Source organism: Carlito syrichta, unplaced genomic scaffold (genome assembly GCF_000164805.1).
Source record: "Carlito syrichta isolate Samal-C Ts95f unplaced genomic scaffold, Tarsius_syrichta-2.0.1 Scaffold308119, whole genome shotgun sequence".
Lineage (NCBI taxonomy): Eukaryota > Metazoa > Chordata > Mammalia > Primates > Tarsiidae > Carlito > Carlito syrichta.
In genome coordinates this window covers 1,187,477-1,205,756 of record NW_007252215.1, presented here as the reverse complement: position 1 = coordinate 1,205,756, position 18,280 = coordinate 1,187,477, and the positions used below count along the sequence as shown (strand labels likewise).

The window sequence follows — 18,280 nt, the reverse complement described above, 5'->3', positions numbered from 1 at the left end:
TGGCGCGCGGGGCCGTGGGCGCCTCGGCCCCCGCCCTGGTCGGCCCCGCGCTGGCCTCAGAGGCCGACGGGGATGGACAGGCCAGCCGGGTCTCCCCTGCCTGCCGCCCTCCCCTTTTGTCCTCGTTTTTGATTGCTCTCCGCTGGCTGCCAGCGCGACAGACCCCACTCCCCGTTTCATGAGCTGGAAGCCCCCGCCAGGGAGAACGGGGTTTAAGAGAATGTGGGGCGTGCCGTGCCCACCGCCCCGCCCCCCATTCTGGCCTCAGGAAGGCCAGGGGGTGAGCAGCTCCCAGCTATCAGCCGCCTTCCCCATCCCTGGCCTCTACCCCAACAGCCTCCCCCTGGCCCGGAGTGGCCTTGCCTCTCTCCAACGGCTCGTGCCTCTGGGGCCTCCCCTCCTCCTCCCTCCTAGAGCTCGGTTCCTCCTTGAAATCGCCAGGTGCTGCCTCAGAGCCGCCACACCTGCTCTTGCCTCCGCCTGGAAGGCGTTTCCCTCCTTGGCGTCCCCTCCGGCCCGCACCACCTGGTGGCTTTCCAGGTCAGGGCCCCTCGTGGCGGCCCTTGTGGAGGCTGGCACTTCCTTTGGGCTGGTTCCTTGGCTGTCGGGGGGTGACCACGGTTAACAGGGATGTGTGTTTGGACATGGATGTGCTAATCACCCCGATGTGCTCATAAGGCAGTGGACACTCGTATGGAAAGTTCATGCTGCATCCCATAAAGATGTCTGCTGACTCTGTGTCCTTTAAAAACAAAACTTGCCGGGCTCGGTGGCTCAGCCTGTAATCCGGCGCTTTGGGAGGCTGAGGTGAGTGAATTGCCTGAGCTCGCGGGTTCGGGACCCGCCTGGGCAACTTGGTGAGACCTTATCTCTACAATAAATCAAAAAATTAGCCGGGCGTGGTAGCACACGCCTGTAGTTCCAGCTACTTGGAAGGCTGAGGTGGAGGGATCACCGAGCCCAGCAGGTCGAGGCTGCGGTGGCCAGGAGCGTGCCACTGCACTCCAGGCTGGGCGACAGAGTGAGACTCCAACTAAACAAACAAACAAAAAAAAAACAAAACTTAAGCTCTCCCAGGCTGAGCTCAGGGTGGCTTCTTCAACCATTATTGGCCTAACTTGGTTGGTCAGAACCCCTACCCCCAACCCCACCAAAACACATACACACATGGGGTCTGATTATTCTAGTTTGTACCAAGTACTGGGAGAAAAAGCATCAAGTTCTTCATAGCCTTTAGCTCCTACTGTAGTCTCCCATCCTCTCTCTGTGGAGGCCAAACCAACTGTTTGTAGCCACATCACTCCTTTACGGCAGCACAGTGAGATGTCATCAAGGGGCTTTGAACCTGGCTGGCCAGGGAAGTGGTAGGGGTCGATAGAGCTGGCTTTCCTTTGAGGCTGTCTCCGTCTCTCTCTACCCCTTCTGTGCCCTAACCCACTCCCACCAAAAAGTAAAAAAATCAGGATGTTTTTCACTGTCCATTGCTTTGTGTTTTAATAAACAATTTGCAGTGAAACAAACACGACTGAAAAGGAATAACGATTTGTGTGATTATTCGTCTAATGGCTGCCTCCTCCCTCAGACTGTACGCAGCCTGAGATGAAGGATGGCATTCGTTTTATTCACTTCTGAGTCCCCTGCGTGCCTGGCACACAGGAGGCCCTCACAATACATCCTTAAACAGCCTTGTTGAGATAGAAGTCACACGCCACACGCCACACAAGTCACCCTTATAAAGGCAAGTACAGTTCGATAGTGTTTAGTAGATTCACAGCTGTGCGGACATCTTCAGGGTCCCTTCTAGAATGTTTTCATTACCCCAGAATGAAACCTTATATCCATGGGCCTTCACCCTCCTATTCCTGCAATCCCCTTGGCCCTGGCAAGTGCGAATCTGCTCTGTAGATTTCCCTGTTCCCTTTAGGTTTTCCTCTGAAGGGAATCATACGATACATGGACTTTTGTGACAGGCTTCTTAACACAGTGTCTCCAAGGCTCCGTGCAATACATTTGTGCTCAATGAATGAATGAATGGGTGAGTGAATGAATGAAAGGCTATGAGAAGCAAAAGCAGGGGCCTCTCCTGTTGCCCAAATTATCATATCTCCTCCTCCCCAGTCCCTGGCTTCTATACATTATCAGCTCCCACTGCCTGGGCGATAGGAGGGAGGAAACTGCTTCCACTTCTGGATCTACATCTAATAAGACATGGAGTCTGGTCTATGCTGCCTGCCCCAAGCACACCCCGATTGTCTTCAGCCCAAAGTCAAAACTCCAGGCACGCTGCCCAACCCCTGATGGCAGACGGAGATCAGGTACCCGACCCACTGCCCCTCATTCCATCAGCAGAGTCACTTTCCTTTCTTCACACCAGCGTTTTTCATTATTCGTTCATTCATTCCACAGAAATGCATGCTTAGGATCTACAAGTCTCTCTCTCGTAAATGAGTAAACTCTTATTTTTTATTTTTTATTTTTTTGAGTTGGAGTCTCACTCTGTCACCCAGACTGGAGTGCAGTGGCTGCTCCCAGCCACCGCAGCCTCGACCTGCTGGGCTCTGGCGATCCTTCCGCCTCAGCCTTCCAAGTACCAGGAACTACAGGCGCACACTACCACACCTGGCTAATTTGCTTTATTTATTGTAGAGATGAGGTCTCGCCTGCCCAGGTGGGTCTCCAACCCGCGGGCTCAGGCAATCCACTCACCTCAGCCTCCCAAAGGCGCAGGATTACAGGCTGAGCCACCGAGCTCGGCTATTTTTAAAAATAAATTAAAATAGGCAGATGTTTCCCTTCAACTGGGACTTTGGACTAGACCTGGGATCTTGACCTCTCCAAGTCAGTCCTGTAAGAGCCACCACAAGGGGTCCAGCCTGAGCCTTTCTGCTTGGGGTTTGCTGGGACAGTGCTTCCAGAGGGCTCAGAGTAGCCTCCCCATAACTGTGCATGCTAAGTAGAAACTGGCTCAGCAACCTGGAAATGCTGCCTCACTGCCTGCTGCCTGGCAGTCTCCACTTCTTACCGTGCAGCCACTGCCTTGGTTACTGGTGTGTAGAAATTCTAGAACGGTGCTGTCTGCACACCAGCCACCGGCCACACATGGCTGTTGCTGAGCACTTGAAGTGTGGCTGGTCTGAACTGAGCTTTGTTCCACACACAAAGCACACACCAGCTGGCTTTCTCTCTCCCTCTCCCCCCCCACTTTCTTTCTTTCTTTTTAAGACAGGACCTCTTCACTCTGTCACTCAAGCTGGAGCGCATTGGTGTGATCATAGCTTACTGTGTTCAAGTGATCCTCCCACCTCAGCCTCCACATGCACCACCATGCCTGGCTTAGAAAAGCCCTGTGTTCAGTTTAATACTCTGCTAATGATTTCTTAGCATTCTGAATCATTTCTGAACAGGGAGACTGAATTTTCATTTTACATCGGGCCCTGCAATTGATGTAGCCGGCTCTGCGCCTAGGGCTTCTTAGAAAGTGCACAAGCAGGCAGGGCTTGGTGGCTCAGCCTGTAATCCCAGCACTTTGGGAGGCTGAGGCGAGTGGATTGTCTGAGCCCATGGGTCCGAGACCAGCCCTGGCAACTTGGCGAGACCTCATTTGTACAATAAATCAAAAATTAGCCAGGCGTGGTAGTGTGCACTTGTAGTTCCTGTTACTTGGAAGACTGAAGCAGAAGGATCACTGGAGCCCAGCAGGTCAATGCTGGGGTGGCCATGAGTGTGCCACTGCACTGGGCTAGAGTGAAACTCCACCTCAAAAAAAAAGAAAAGTAAAGAAAGTACACATGCATCACCTGAAGGCATGTTAAAATACAGATTCCAGCTGGGCTCGGTGGCTCAGCCTGTAATCCCACGCCTTTGGGAGGCTGAGGTGAGTGGATTGCCTGAGCCTGCGGGTTCGAGACCCGCTTGGGCAGCGAGACCTCATCTCTACAATAAATAAAAAAATCAGCCGGGCGTGGTAGTGCATGCCTGTAATTCCGACTACTTGGAAGGCTGAGGCGGAAGGATCGCTGGAGCCCAGCAGGTCGAGGCTGCGGTGGCCAGGAGCGGCCACTGCACTCCAGTCTGGGCGACAGAGTGACACTCCAACTCAAAAAAAAAAAAAAAAAAATACAGTTCCGTGCTGAGTGCAGAGGCTCACAACTGTACTTCCAGTATTTTGGCGGATGAGGTGAGAGGATCGCTTAAGCCTGGAAACCCAAGATCAGCCTGGGCAATATAGCAGAATGCCATCAGAAAGAAAGAAAAAAGAAAGAAAGAAAGAAGGAAGGAAGGAAGGAAAGAGAGAAAGAAAGAGAAAGAAAGAAAGAAAGATAGAAAGAGAGAGAGAGAAGAAATTAGCCAGGCATGGTGACATGGACCTGTATTTCCAGCTACTTGGAAGGCTGAGGTAGGAGGATGGCTTGAGTTCAGGCATTTGAGGCCTCAGTGAGCTATGATCACACCACACACCACTGCACTCCAGCCTGGGCAACACAATAAGATACTGCATCTTAAAAAAAAAAAAAAAGGCCAGGCGTGGTCCCACCATTTTGGGAGGCAGAGGCAAGAGGATTGCCTGAGCCCAAGGGTTTAAGACCAGCCTGGGCAACTTGGCGAGACCTTGTCTCTACAATAAATCAAAAAATTAGCTGGTGGTGCACGCCTGTAGTTCCAGCTACTCGGAAGGCTGAGGTGGGAGGATGGCTTGAGTTCAGGGATTTGAGGCTGCAGTGAGCTATGATCACACCACTCAGCACTGCACTCCAGGCGTGATCCCAGCACTTTGGGAGGCAGAGGCAAGAGGATTTCCTGAGCCTAAGGGTTTGGGACCGGCCTGGGCAACTTGGCGAGACCTCGTCTCTACACTAAATCTAAAAATTATCTGGTGGTGCACACCTGTAGTTCCAGCTACTTGGAAGTCTGAGGTGGAAGGATTGCCTGAGCTCAGCTTGGGTAACAGAGTGAGACTTCAACTCAAAAGAAAAAAAGAGGTCACATCTCCTGGCCCCACCCAAGACCGCTCAGTCAGGCTTTCCTGGATGGAGCCTGGCTGTCACCAAGCATTAAAAGCCCCTCAGGTGATTCCAACATGCAGCCACGGCTTCAAAGTCAGCGCTTCTCAGAGTCAGTGTGCACGCTGATCACCTGGGGCCCCTGCTAAGCATGCAGAGTAGGTCTGGGTGGAGCCTGGGACTCTGCATTTCTCACAGGGTCTCCTGCCTGCTGATGCTGCTCAACCCAGGACCACAGTCAATTTCCTTCTCTGGTTAGTGTCATCAGCGATGGAGTGGGGGCTGAACGGAAAGCCAGCTCTAGGGTCTCCAGGACCTCACCACATGTGGACAGAGCAGAATAAAAAAATAAAACAGAGTCACAGGTGCCACCGTATCCACCCGTGCAGGTTGCGCCCTGCACAAAGGTGCAGCATCTCAGGGAGTCATCTGTTCCCGGCATAGGTTTGTCTGTGTATCATGCTGTTTTCCCAGCAGATGGCAGTAGAGTGCTTTAAGGAAGGGACACAAACGTTCACCAAGAGGGACAGACCAGTGTCTCTCTGACCGAAGGGCCCCCCCCCCCCAGGTCCAGACACAGCAGAAGGAGCAGCAGACATCTTTTTATCTAAAAACTATTTTTGGATATCATCGAAAAAAAAAGATGAAATCCACGTAATGGATCCCGTTCTAAAGTGTGCATTTCAGCAGCTTTGGGGTACTCACCACGTGTGCAGCCACACTTCTGGTGCCAAAACGTTTTCATCACCCAGAATAAAACTCCAAATCCACTCAGCACTCATCCCCACCCTTCCTTCCCCTCAGCCCCTGGCAAGCACCCATCTGCTTTCGGTCTCTATGGATTTGCCATATCCTGAGCATTTCATGTCTGGAATCACACAACTCATAGACTTTCATGCCTGGCCTGTTCCACCCAGGGTCCTGTTTTCGAGGTTCATCTGATTTTAGAACCTATCAGTGCTTTGCTCCTTTTAATGACTAAATAACATTCCATTATCTGTGTATGCCAGGTCGATGCATCCATTTATTTGTTGATGGACATCTTGGGTGCCTTCCACCTGCATCCACTTATTAAAAGTTGCTACGGGCTGGGGGCAGCAGCTCATGCCTGCAGGCCCAGCACTTTAGGAGGACAAGGCCAGAGGATGGCTTGAGCCCAGGAGTTCAAGGCTGCAGTGAGCTATGAGTGTGCTACTGCATTCCAGCCTGGGTGACAGAGTAAGATCTTGTCCCCACCCCCTCACCCTCCAAAAAAAAAGCTGGTGTGCAACATACACAGTAACTTACACAGATCTTAAGTGTAGAGTCCTATGAACATGTAAACATCTGCATAACTGCAGATCAAGGTAAAGATCACGTGCATCATCCCAGAAGGTTCCCTCCTGCCCCTTCCCTGTCAATAACTCCTCTTGCAGAAATAACTACTACTGTGACCTGTAGAATCATAGCAGTGGCACAATCACAGCTCACTGCAGCCTTGACCTCCTGGGATCGGGCGATCCCTCCGCCTCAGTCTCCTAAGTAGCTCGGACTACAGGCACATACCACCACACTCAGTAAATTTAAAAAACTTTTTGTAGACCGGGGGCAGGGGCTCAAGTGTGTAATCCCAGCACTTTGGGAGGCTGAGGTGAGAGGATTGCCTGTTTGAGAACAGCCTGGGCAACTTGGAGAGACCTCATCTCTACAATAAATCAAAAAGTTAGCCAGGCATGATAGTGTGCACCTGTAGTTCTGGCTACTTGGAAGGCTGAGGCAGAAGGATCACCTAAGCCCAGCAGGTTGATGCTGGGGTGGCTGTGAGCATGCCACTGCACTCCAGCCTAGGCGATGGAGTGAGACTGCAACTCAAAAAAAATTTTTTTTTGGCAGAGACAAAGTCTTGCTGTGTTGCCCAGGCTGGTCTCAAACCCCTGGCCTCAAGCAATCCTCCCACCTTGGCCTCTCAAAGTGTCGGATTATAGCTGTGACCTACCGCGCCTGGCCAGATCATCAATGACATTTGCCTTTCTATAAATGGAATCGTACAGCAAATTCTTATTTGTGTCACGTTCCTGTCACACAACATGGAGTTTATCCACTTAATTCCCGTCGTTGTGTCTATCAGTCATTGGTTCCTTTCCTCTCATTTTGCAGAATCTCCTCTCGTGAATGTGTCACTGTTCATGTATCCACTCTCCTGTTGATGGAGACATTTGTGCAGTTCCATCGCGGGAGTGCCCCACAATGTGTTCATTCATTCTGTTTGTGGATGTTTGGGTCGCTTCCACTCGTTGGCTGTGATAAATAACATCGCTGTAAATATTTGTGCTTGTGTCTCCTAGAGGACGGATGAGCTCAGGCCTCTTGGGCACACACCCGGGTTTGGGGTCTCTGGGTGGCAGAGTGGGGATGTGTTTGGCTTTAGCAGGGAGATTTTCCCAAGTGGTAGGACCAGTTTACACTCCCACTGCGGACACATGAGAGGTTTCTCAGCAACAACTCCCAACTCTGAAAAGGAGTGAAAATGCCCATCTCTGAAAGCAGACTCTCAGGCCCCCAACGGCAGCGCTCTCTGGCTTAGTCAGAAGTCTGTCACTGAGGGCCAGGGGTAGGGGGGTATACCGGGTGGCTGGCGGTCTTCTTGGTCAGGTTTTCCCAGCCTGCCTCGGGAAGGGCAGCCCCTTCAACCTGGTTCTCTGTCCCCCGACAGGGTGTGTCACTATCTCAGTCTGGGCTTGCCTGGAAGCAGGCAGCAGGGTGGAGATTCTTTTTTTTTTTTTGAGTTGGAGTCTCACTCTGTCACCCAGAATGGAGTGCAGTGGCCACTCCTGGCCATTGCAGCCTCAACCTGCTGGGCTCTGGCGATCCTCCCGCCTCAGCCTTCCAAGTAGCTGGAACTACAAGTGCTAGCTACCACACCCGGCTAATTTTTTGATGTATTGTGGAGATGAGGTCTTGCTGCCCAGGCAGGTCTCGAACCCGCGGGCTCAGGCAATCCACTCACCTCAGCCTTCCAAAGCGCTGGCATTACAGGTTGAGCCACCGAGCCCAGCCTCCAAGAGGAAAATTCTTATTTGGGAAATGAGTGTCAGGAAACACCAATGGGATGTGGGAGAGTGAAGCAGAAGGAAAAGATGTCCTGGCAGCCAGTGGGCACGAGGAACAAGGGAGCTGAGGTATGGATACACTTGCTCCCACCTGTTGCTGGTTGAGGGCAGCTGCCAGGGTGGAGGTGTTCACGCCAGGAAAGCCATCGCCATCTGCAATCCCTGCTCGCCCGCCCTCCATGCCATCACCACACTCTGCAGTTTCACACCCAAGCTTCTCTTGAATCTACTTTCTGCACGATCCAGTCCCCTAGGCCTGCCCCCATTCATCCAGTGGAGAGATCTTCCACAGTGCCCAGGTTATAACCTTGGCTTGACGTCTGCTCACTGTGTGACCTTGACCAAGACCCAGCCTCTCTGGCCTCTACTTCCCCATCAGTCGAAAGGGGTCATATTAGCACCTGTTTCATGGGCTTACGAGGAGGGGTAAATGAGTCCAGACCAACAAAACCCTTAGCTCTGTGCCTGGCACACAAGCAGGTGCCACAGAAGTATTTTGTGCCGGATGTGGTGGCTCATGCTTATAATCCCAGCACTTTGGAAGGCTGAGGTGGGAGGATTGTTAGAGCCCAGGAGTTTGAGACCAGCCTGGGCAACACAGTGAGATCTCGTCTGTACAAAAAAAAAATCATAAAAATTAGCTGGGCGTGGTGGCACATGCCTATAGTCCTGGCACTTAGGGAGGTTGAGGTGGCAGGATTGCTACAGCCTGGGAGTTTGCGACCAGCCTGTGCAACATAGCGAGACCTCATGTCTACAAAAAAATCAGAAAATTAGCCAGGTGTGGTGACACGTGTCTGTAGTCCCAGCTATTCAGGAAGCTGAGGTGGAAGGATCGCCTGAGCCCAGGAGCTCAAGGCTGCAGTCAGCCGTGAGGGTGCCACTGCACTCCAGCCTGGGCGAGAGTGAGCCCCTGACTCAAAAAGAAGAAAAAGAAGAAGAAGAAAAGGAGAAGGAAGAGGAGGAGGAGGAAGAGGAAGAAGAGTTTTGTTTTGTTTAACAAATGAGGGAAATAACTGCAACCTTTTCACAATCATTCATACCTCTCAGGAAAAATCCCAGATCCTAAATGCTGTTCACGAGACTGTGGCTTGACTCACCTGCCCCCTCCCCCTGGGGGTTGCATGGCAGCCGTAAAAGATACAACCACCTGGATCCTGTGAACGTGACCTTATCTGGAGAAAAAGTCTTTGCAGGTATAATGACGTCAAGGACCTTGAGATGAAGTCATCCTGGGTCACCCGGGTGAGTCTCCATCCAGTGATATGTGTTCTTACTAAGAAGAGAAAGGGACAGACATAGCAATGAGGGCCTCAGGACGACAGAGGTGCAGGCTGGAGGGCTGCGGCCACCAGCTGAGGAATGCCAGGAGCCACTGGGAGCTAGAGGAGGCCTGGCTCAAACCCTGCCCCCAGCGGGAGGGAGCACAGCCCTGCTGAGGCCTGTAAGTCTGGCTTCTCCAGGCTGTGTGAGAACACCCTTCTGCTGTTTTAAGCCACGCAGTTTGTAGTAATTTGCTACCACGACCTAGGAAGCACATACACTCTGTAGTCAAGTGTTTAGCACAAAGTGCCCCAAGCTGGGAGGCAGAAAACACAGAGTCCGGAGGCTGGAAATCCAAAATCAAGGTGTCAACAGGGCTGGCTTCTCCCCAGGGCGGTAAGGAGCAGTTGCTCCCATCTTCTCTCCGGCCGCCGGCTGTCTTTGGCTGGCTATCTTTGGCTTATGGCATCTCCAGTTCTGCCCCAGACGGACTTCCCTGTCCCTGTTCATTCGTATTGATGTCCCTCTAGGCTGCTGTGTCCAAATCTCCCCTTTTAAAAGGACACCTGCTGGATGTGGAGGCTTGCACCCGTCAATCTCGGCAACTTGGGAGGCTGAGGTAGGATGATCGCTTGAGGCCGGGATTTCAAGACCAACCTGAGCAACGTAGTGATGCCCTGGCTTTATTTATTGTTTTGATGTGTGATCTCACTGTTTCCCAGGCTGGAGTGCAGTGGCACTATCAGGGCTCACTGTAGCCTTGAAGCCCCGTGCTCACGCTATCCTCTCACTTCAGCCTCCTGAGGAACTGGGACTACAGACACATACCATCGCCCCTGGCTAGCTGGATTTGCTTGGTGGTGGGGGAGAGGGGAGCCGCCGAGGGAGGGTCCTGGCATGAAACAGAGAGCCCACTTGGGTGAGATTCCGGGGGAATGAAGGAAGGGCTGGCTTCGAAGGGTGGGCAGGATGGGGGATAGGAAATTAAGAAGGGATGCCTGCCAGAACAACAGCCAAAGGAAGCTGAACCCCCGGGTTTGAAGGGCCAGAGGAGACGTGGTGTAACTCAGCTGCAGACAGCGGGGACTGGCAGGGGCATTCCCTAGCCACGGGTAGGGTCAGGGATGCCGAGGCCCGGAGGTCATGAGAGGTAGTTTCCAGGAGGGAGTCATGTTACTTTGAGAGCCAGAATCTTGGAGGGCAGTGGCCAGTGGGAGCTGGCCCCACAGAGGGAAGCAGTTCCTGCCAGACACGGGCATAGAGGCTGGGAAGCCAGCAGGGGAGACACACCCCAACCCTATCCTCTTCCTCATCCCACCTGTCTCCTGCAGGTGGCTTTTGTCTCCGGGCTCAGCCAGTGGGCAAAGGGGGCCAGGAGATGCCGGTGGAGCAGGGAGCAGGGCTGAGGGTGGCCCGGGCTACACCCTCCACCAATGGCGTTCTGACCGCCTGGTGAGAGCCAGGCCCAGAGTGGGTGGAAAAAGGCCAGAGGTGGTGGACATGGATTTCTCATGCGTGCACGTCTACATTGTACCTCGGCCATCGTGAAGCCGTCATCAGCCCAAGGATGGGCGCGCCGGAGCCAAGGTCTTTCTGGACGGTTCCCCTTGATGTCTCCTTCTTGGCCAGGGCTCACCACCCCTGCAGGGCCTGCTTGGCCTTCTTTGTAGAGCCCACATTCCCTGTGCAGCCTGGGCATGAGGTGACCAGCACCCCTCACGGCTTTACTCGAAGGCCGGGCAGAAGCCGCCTGAGGATGGAGAGAGGCCTCCGGAGGGAGGGAAGAGGTGTGTGGGGAGGAACCTGGGGATGAGGGGCAGGGTTGAGTCTGCTCCAGCTCTCAGGGAGGAAAGGTCGAGTGTCTGGCCTAGGGTAGGGAGGCGGAGGATGGACTCAGGGCAAGAGAGGGCATGGATGTGGGGCAGGACACGCCTAGGCTGAGGACCTCAGGCAGCAGAGGCGGCCATGCTGAGATGGAGACCCTGGAAAGGTCAAGGGCATCCAGGTGAGAAGCCCCGGTCTTCGGTACATGCGTGTAGACTCAAGGGAGGCCATCCAGGCACTGCCTGAGCCTCGACTCTCAGCCTGGGCTCCCCTCCCCGGACCGCCTGCCACTCACCCCGGGCCCCCCGAAACCATGCAGAGAGGCCAGACGTTGATGAGTCACTTACAGTTTATTTTTGCCTGAAAGTATTTCACATCTCTTTGTACACAGCTACGTGACAGTAGTATTAACCATCAGGAAAAGCAACAGTGCGAGGGGAAAGGTGGCATGTCTTGTTTCTTCTTTTTTTTTCCATTTTTAAATTTTTTTTTAAATTTTTTTTTTTTTTTTTTTTTTTTTTTTGCTTCTTCCTGCACCAGAGTGCTGTAGAGGATGGGACCGGGCGGGGGAGAAGAAAACCAAACAACGAAAAACAACAACAACGGAAAACAAAACACGAAACAGAACACACTCACACACACACACACACACACGAAATAAAACCTGGCACATAAAATGAATTAAGACTGAAACCCAATTTCTTTTTTTTTCCTTTTTTAAAAAAATGAGGGCATCATAGGGGGGTAATAAATTCTACCTAGCAAAGTATAAAACGACAAAAGCATGGTTTCCATTGAATAAGATTAAATATATATAAAACAAGTACATTGGCTGGGGGTGGGTCTGGGTTGCTGGAGGGGGGTATTTGTGCTAAACCAACAGAAAGAGGGGCTGGGGGCAGAGGGGGACCCCAAATGAACCATCAGTGGGCTGTTCTGTACAGTGAGGGCTTGTTAAGAAAAAGCCGCCTGTTTATAAAAGAAACGGAGGTTGGCTAGTCGTCGGAGCAGGTGTGGGGACGGGAGCGTCTTCGCTGCAGTGGTCACATTGATGGGGTGGGACGGGCAGTCAGAGGCGACGTATCTCTCTTCTCCCAAGAGACCATGCAGAGAGGCGGGCATGCACGGGGGGGCATGTGACGCACACGATGGCCGGGGAGCCCACAGGTGGCAGGGTCTTGGTCGGGGACACAGCAAAAGGCTGGTGGAGAGGGGAGCTCTCCGGGGGGTGGGGTATGAAGACAGGTTAGCACCCCCCTTCTAAGTCTGTAAAAAGGGGCTGAGAGAAAGAGCTCAGGCCTCAGAGGAGCAAGACTTCGGTGCGGGGACCACATCCCCCCCCAGCTTGACCCCCACCCCACGAGGAAGTCGAAGTCGGAGACATCTAGAAATCAGAATGCACAGTGGAGGGTGGACAGACTGACGGACGAGAGCATTAGCATACAGAATCCATTACGAAAAATCAATTACTTTTTCCAAGAAGGTTCTTTTTTTTTTCTTTTTCTTTTTTTTTTTTTTGTCTGTTTGTTTCCTTTAAAAAAATAACAATACTACTACCACTAATCCGACAGCTGACTGGTCTATACAGTACTACACGCCGGGGGTGGGGGAGTGGGAAGGGAGGGGAGGGAGGGGCAGAGACTTCATAAATAAGGGGCGGGTCCCAGACCCACAATTTGTCAACATGTCTTAAATAGGTGCATTATTTAAATCTTATGTACAACGAGAATCACTTTGCATAGCAATGGTGAGGACACAGGACAGGTGCAGTGACGTGACTGGGTCTTCCTGGCCCAAGGGCGGGCGAGCTCTGCGCTCAGCTGGGAGCCGCGAGGAAGCAAGCATCCTCCGCCCGGCCTGCCCCGGTGGCGCTGGAGTTGGTTTCTCCCACACGGCGTTAAACACAAAGGCAAAGAAAATCCACAGAGGGACCCCACCCAGCCCCGCCCCCACCCTCTCCCACCCCGCCAATGCCCCTCTTGTCGCCACAAAGTCCATTTCAGATCAGGTCAAAGGTTCCAATTATGAAGCTAAAAGAATTAGGTGGGGGCTGGGCGTGCTCGTGGACCCCTCCCACCCCCTCCCCCCTCTGCCCCCAGAAAGACTCCCCATCTATCTCGCAGCCAGGGCGCCAGGTGGGACCCCGGGACCGGCTGTTCTACGGCTATTAGTCAAGAGTTGTTTAGTCGTGGTCACACTTCCTGCTCGAGCTGGGGGCTTCACCAGGCTTCCGTGTAGCGGACGTCCACCTCCTTCAAGTTGGGAAGCTTGGCCTGCGGGCAAGAAGAGCCCTCGTGAGCTGTGGAACTTGGCGGTACCTCGTGCTCCCCCGGGGTGGTTGGGGGCCTCTGCTGCCCTCTCCCCACCTGGGTGCTGTGGGATCCCGGGCGGCTGGCACAGTGGCTGGCAACTCAGGCCAAGCACAGAGCCTGCGGGATGGGCCCTGACTCAGAAGGCAGGCGGCGGTCCAAGAACCCAGGCAGCGGGATTCCGTGCCCTCACCGTGGCTGGGCTTTGGATCTCTGGCGTTGAGGGCAGAAGGACCAGGGTTTGAGCCCCAGCTCTGCCGCTGGCTGGCTGCGTGACTGCAGGCAGACGACCCAGTCTTTGGACGCCTCAGTTTCCTCATGCATGAATCTGAGCCTAGGTCCTGGCTCAAAGGACAGTGCCAGGGATTAAACACCAAGTACAGGGGACGCCCCGGTCATATGCCCTGTGAACAGGAACGAGCCTGTCCTGTCAGTGACATCCTCACATCCTCACCACTCTCAGAACAGGGCAGGGTGATGAAGTGGCCACAGCCAGCCCCAGGAACCCGGGGGGTCAGCTTGGAGTCTCCCTCAGGGCCCCCATTGCTAGACTGTTTGGTCCCAGTGCCGTTTCCTGCTCCCAGGCCCTCCTCCACCATCTTTTATAAACAGGAGGCTCCCTGGGGCTTTTTCTCAACAAGGTTGCACCCTACAGCCAGGCGGCCGCCTCCTAATTGGCCCTCCCTCCCTCCCTCCTTGGCTTTCCCGTAGCCGGCCAGCACCGCTTTTGTCTGCACACACACGTTTGTATGCTGCCCTCCTGTGCTCAACCACCCTCAATGGCTCGCCACTGCCTACGCAGAGGTTACCAGACGCGGGCCTGCAGAGCTGCCAGGTGTCTTTAAGCCAGTCTTTCCAAGTTAGGAGGCAGCCCAGAAGACTCTACGCTTCCAGGTTCTCTTGAAAATGGAAAGATCTGCCAGACTGGACGGTGAACCACATGGCACTGCCTGCCTAGCACTGAGTGGAGGCCCCTCCTCCGATGGGCAGGCAGTCCCCGTCTGCTGAGTCCCATTCACACGGAGGCCGGTTATAGGCTGGCACCATCGGGTTGGTACCGTGTCTCTCGAATGTGCAAAAATGGGCAAATTGACCACAAGTGCTTTTTCTTCCCAAGTGGCTGCTCCTGCCTCTCAAGGTCCCTTCCCTGCCTGGTCTCGGCAGCATGTGGATTTTCGGCATGTGGGACTCAGACACTCCAAAGCAGCGCCCTCAACTGCAGCGTGGGGCAGAACGGATGCAGCTTCCAGGCCTGGGGCCCGGGACTAGCACTGCGAATGATGCCCACGGTGCTGTTGTGCAGATCCCACTTGGAGTGGCATGGGCTCAACTCAGGTGGGTGCTCTGCTGGCTGTGCCCCGACCCCTCCTGTGTCCCCCACCTCATCGCCTGGCCTCACTCTCTGCCAACAGCCCCTCCTCGCTGACGCCATGAGCCCTGTGCCTGCCAGGACACAGTGACCTAGCGGGCAGGGCTCACGGCAGCCGCACCTCGGCATCCCTGTCCCTGTCCCGGTCCCAGCACACAGGTGAGTCTCTGGAAGCATCTGGAGTCTGGGCGGTGAGCTGCCCCAGCTGCGGGAGGCCTGGCTGCCGCAGGTGGGCCTTGGCCATGGGCTGCGGGGGAGGCAGGGCGGGGTTCCCTCCAAGTGGCTTCCAGGGCGCGAAGGGGCCAGCACACTCGTGGGCGCCATCTGTGCCTTCTGGCTCCGGGGCCAGTCCTTCCCTTCCAGGACGCTGACCCTCTGCTGGCCTTGCCTGCTCCTCCTGGGGTGGCCGGTACGGGCCCAGGAGGACAGGGTGGCAGAGGCGCTCAGGGCCTGGCTCTCACAGCCTCCCCAACATGTGCTTTTCTTACAAACAAAAGGCCCCTGCCGTCCACCACCGCTCCGGGCCCCCCTTTCCCCGATTTCACTTGTCAGTCCTGGTAGCAGTGTGGCCTCAGCAGTGTGGCCACACCAGGCCTGTACATGCCTTCTCTGCGTCCACATCGGCCGCGCTCAGAAACACTACGTTCTGCCCACAGCCGGGGCGCCTATGGAAGCACAGCTCACTGTCCTGCATTCACCTGGGCGCCCACCCCCCGCCTGGCCTCCCCCACCTCTGGCAAGTCTGGTCCCCCCTCCTCTCCTGCCTCAGGACCTCTGCCCTCGCTCTTCCTCTCACCCTTCCTCCTCTCGCTTCTTGTCCTTGGCATCCCAGCTCCCAGGGCCTCTTCTTCAAGGGGACTGTCCCTGAGCACCCGTGCCACACAGGCCCCCATTTCCAGTTTGCTAATCCCTGCTGGTTTCCTCGTCATCACTCCTGTCAACTGCCATGCTTTTCAGTACTTATTGATCTGTTGGTGTAAGAGCCTCTGTCCTGAGGAACAAGGTACATGAAGGCCAAGCACGGATATCCAGAAGGGGAGGAGGGAGGGGAGGAGGGGGAGGGGGAAGAGTTACCTTCAGATCTTCGTAGGTGTCAGCCGAGAGCTTGGTGCTGTTCATGTTTAAGCTGCAGAGACTCTTCATGGCTGTACAAGGACAGACATATGCAGTTGTTAGGTCAGGGAGACCCCACAAGGGCAGCTGCAGGTATGGGGTGATCAAGGTACAGGGACTTACTGCAGATGTGAAGCCCCTGGCCAGGAATGGGTTGGGGGGGTTTCACAGACACAGCCAGGGTGGGCTGTCCGCTGGACACGGAGCCTGTTCCAGGCTTGCGCCAGTCTGAACTGGGTCTTCATTCTCTTTCCAAACTGTGAGCCTTCCTCCCTTCAAACCCCCTGTCATGTCCCTTCACTGCGTGGACCAGATGCCCCAGAGCTCGCCTGTCACAACCTAGCTCAGCCGGTGGGGCTTGACCTCTTCCCCCAAAGGAAAGGTCCCCCAGTAGTGGCTGACTCAGCCTGGCCTCTCAAAAGCAGGCGACCCCCTTTGGTTGTGTCAGAGTCACAGGGGAGTGGGGGCTCGAGTGAGGACCAGGGGTCTTCCTTGTCCTTCAGGACACGCTCACCCCCACTCCCAGATGACTCGGCAAACATCCGAGGAGTCCCTCTGCAGAGACCTGGCTCCACACCCTACCCTCTCTGCCCTCATCAACCCAGTCACCTGCGCCCACCTCCCCCGGAGACAGCCAGCCTTGCCAGTGACCTGCCCTTGGCAACCCCTGCCTGGCCAGCTCCCGCAACCCCATCCTCACAGTCAGACCCCACGTCAGCCCCTGGAAAGTCTGCTCTGGTTCCTCCCTTCTGGGCCACAGGTCCAATGGGTCTAAAAACAGGACAGCTGGCCAAACGCCGATTCCCAGGCTCGAGGCCCCGCGATTGCAGTTAAGTAGATCAGGGCTGGCATGTGAGAATCAGCCGTTCTAGGGAGTATTTTGGGGCTCCTTCCATTGCAGCAGTGCTTCTCAAACTCCAGGGGATTGGGAACCCCTGGGTACCTGGCTACTACCGCAGGACCTGAGTCGGGAGGTCCAGGGGTGGGGTCTGAGGATGTGCATTTCTGACCAGTTCCCAGGGGGTGCTGTCCCGCTGGTGGGGACCCCAGGGTAATACCCAAGAACACCTTCCTGGGACATGGCCCCTCAGTGACCTGAGGGCATCAGGAGGCAGGGGCTGGTTATTCTATTTCCTCTAGATTGGAAACTCCCCGAGGGCAGGGAGAACTTCCCCTGCTCCGCTCTAGCACCTCTAATGGTCCCCCCGTGTGTCACCCACGTGCTGAGGGAGGGAGGCAGCACCCTCCACCCCACTGCGGCCCAGCACACTCACAGCTCAGGGCCAGCAGGCCAGCGTCGGTGACCGGGGTCTCGCACAGGTTCAGCACCTGGAGCATGGTGAGGTGTTCCGACAGGAGCCGCAGGCCGGCGTCTCCAAACTGTGGGGCACAGACACACTCAGTCCCCGCTGCCAGGCACCCCAGGGGGCTGACCAGAGGTCAGGCGGAGGCAGAGAGAGGGGACTGGGGCCGAGCCCAGCCCACGGCCCGCCGAGCCCCAGGGTCTGGGCTGCTCTCACCAAGAATCCAGTGCTTCTCCCAGCCTGGGCTGGATCCAGCCTCTGCTGGGGTGGGGAGCAGGAAAGGGCCCCGGGGGGTTGGTCTGGCCTCTCTCAAGGAGGGCTCTGGACTCAGTGACTCCTTCCCACGGGCGGGACGGCAGAGGAGTAGGGCTGGACCGGAGGGCACATCCCCGCGCCTCGTCTGTGAAACGAGGGCAGTGGCAGGACCACAGGCGTAGGGTGGGGCCCACTGGGTTGGCCTGTGCTAGCGCTGCACGGCTCAGTCCATCCGGAGCTGGAACTCCGAGACACTGGCATTACCGGGGCGGCCATCACAACCACAAAAGGCCCACCAGCCGCCGGTGTTCACCCTCAGCAGGCCGGGGACGCCCACCTGACACCGCAGTTCTGCCTCTCGGCACCTCAGGACTCAGTCCCGGGCACGTTCCTGCCCTGGGCCTCCGCATTCCTCAGGCTTCCTGAGGTCCTCAGCCTCCTCTGGCCTGGGGGACGGGGCACCGAGCTTAAGGGAGGGATGTGTGGTACTCGGGTGGCTGGCCCAGAGGCTCCGGCCAGAAAGGCCAGATGCGGGGTAGGCAGGGAGGGGGCAGCACTCAGGGAAGGCAGTGTCGGAAGGCGGCGTGAGGGGCGGGGGGGCAGAGAAGGTGAGGGAGACAGCACAGAGGGAACGGGGAGCAAGGAGGAGGGTGTGGGGCAGGGAAGAGGGTGCAGGGGGCAGGACGGAGGTGTGGAGGGCTGGGAGGACAGTACAGGGGGCTGCGACAGGGAAGTGTGTGGGGGCAGGGAGGAG

At 55.5% G+C, this 18,280-nt stretch overlaps 1 protein-coding gene across 1 annotated transcript in view; it reads right to left on the bottom strand.

The window, feature by feature from the left end:
• Positions 1–11,507: 11,507 nt before the first annotated feature.
• Positions 11,508–18,280, bottom strand: part of CMIP (c-Maf inducing protein) — a 245,072-nt gene continuing 238,299 nt past the window's right edge. The window contains exons 20-22 of the mRNA XM_021716030.1: positions 17,242–17,376; positions 15,929–15,999; positions 11,508–13,449 (exon numbers count right to left, since the gene is read on the bottom strand). Of these exons, the coding sequence (XP_021571705.1) occupies positions 13,396–13,449; positions 15,929–15,999; positions 17,242–17,376 (260 nt within the window). The 3' untranslated portion in view covers positions 11,508–13,395. The remainder of the gene's footprint in view (positions 13,450–15,928; positions 16,000–17,241; positions 17,377–18,280) is intronic.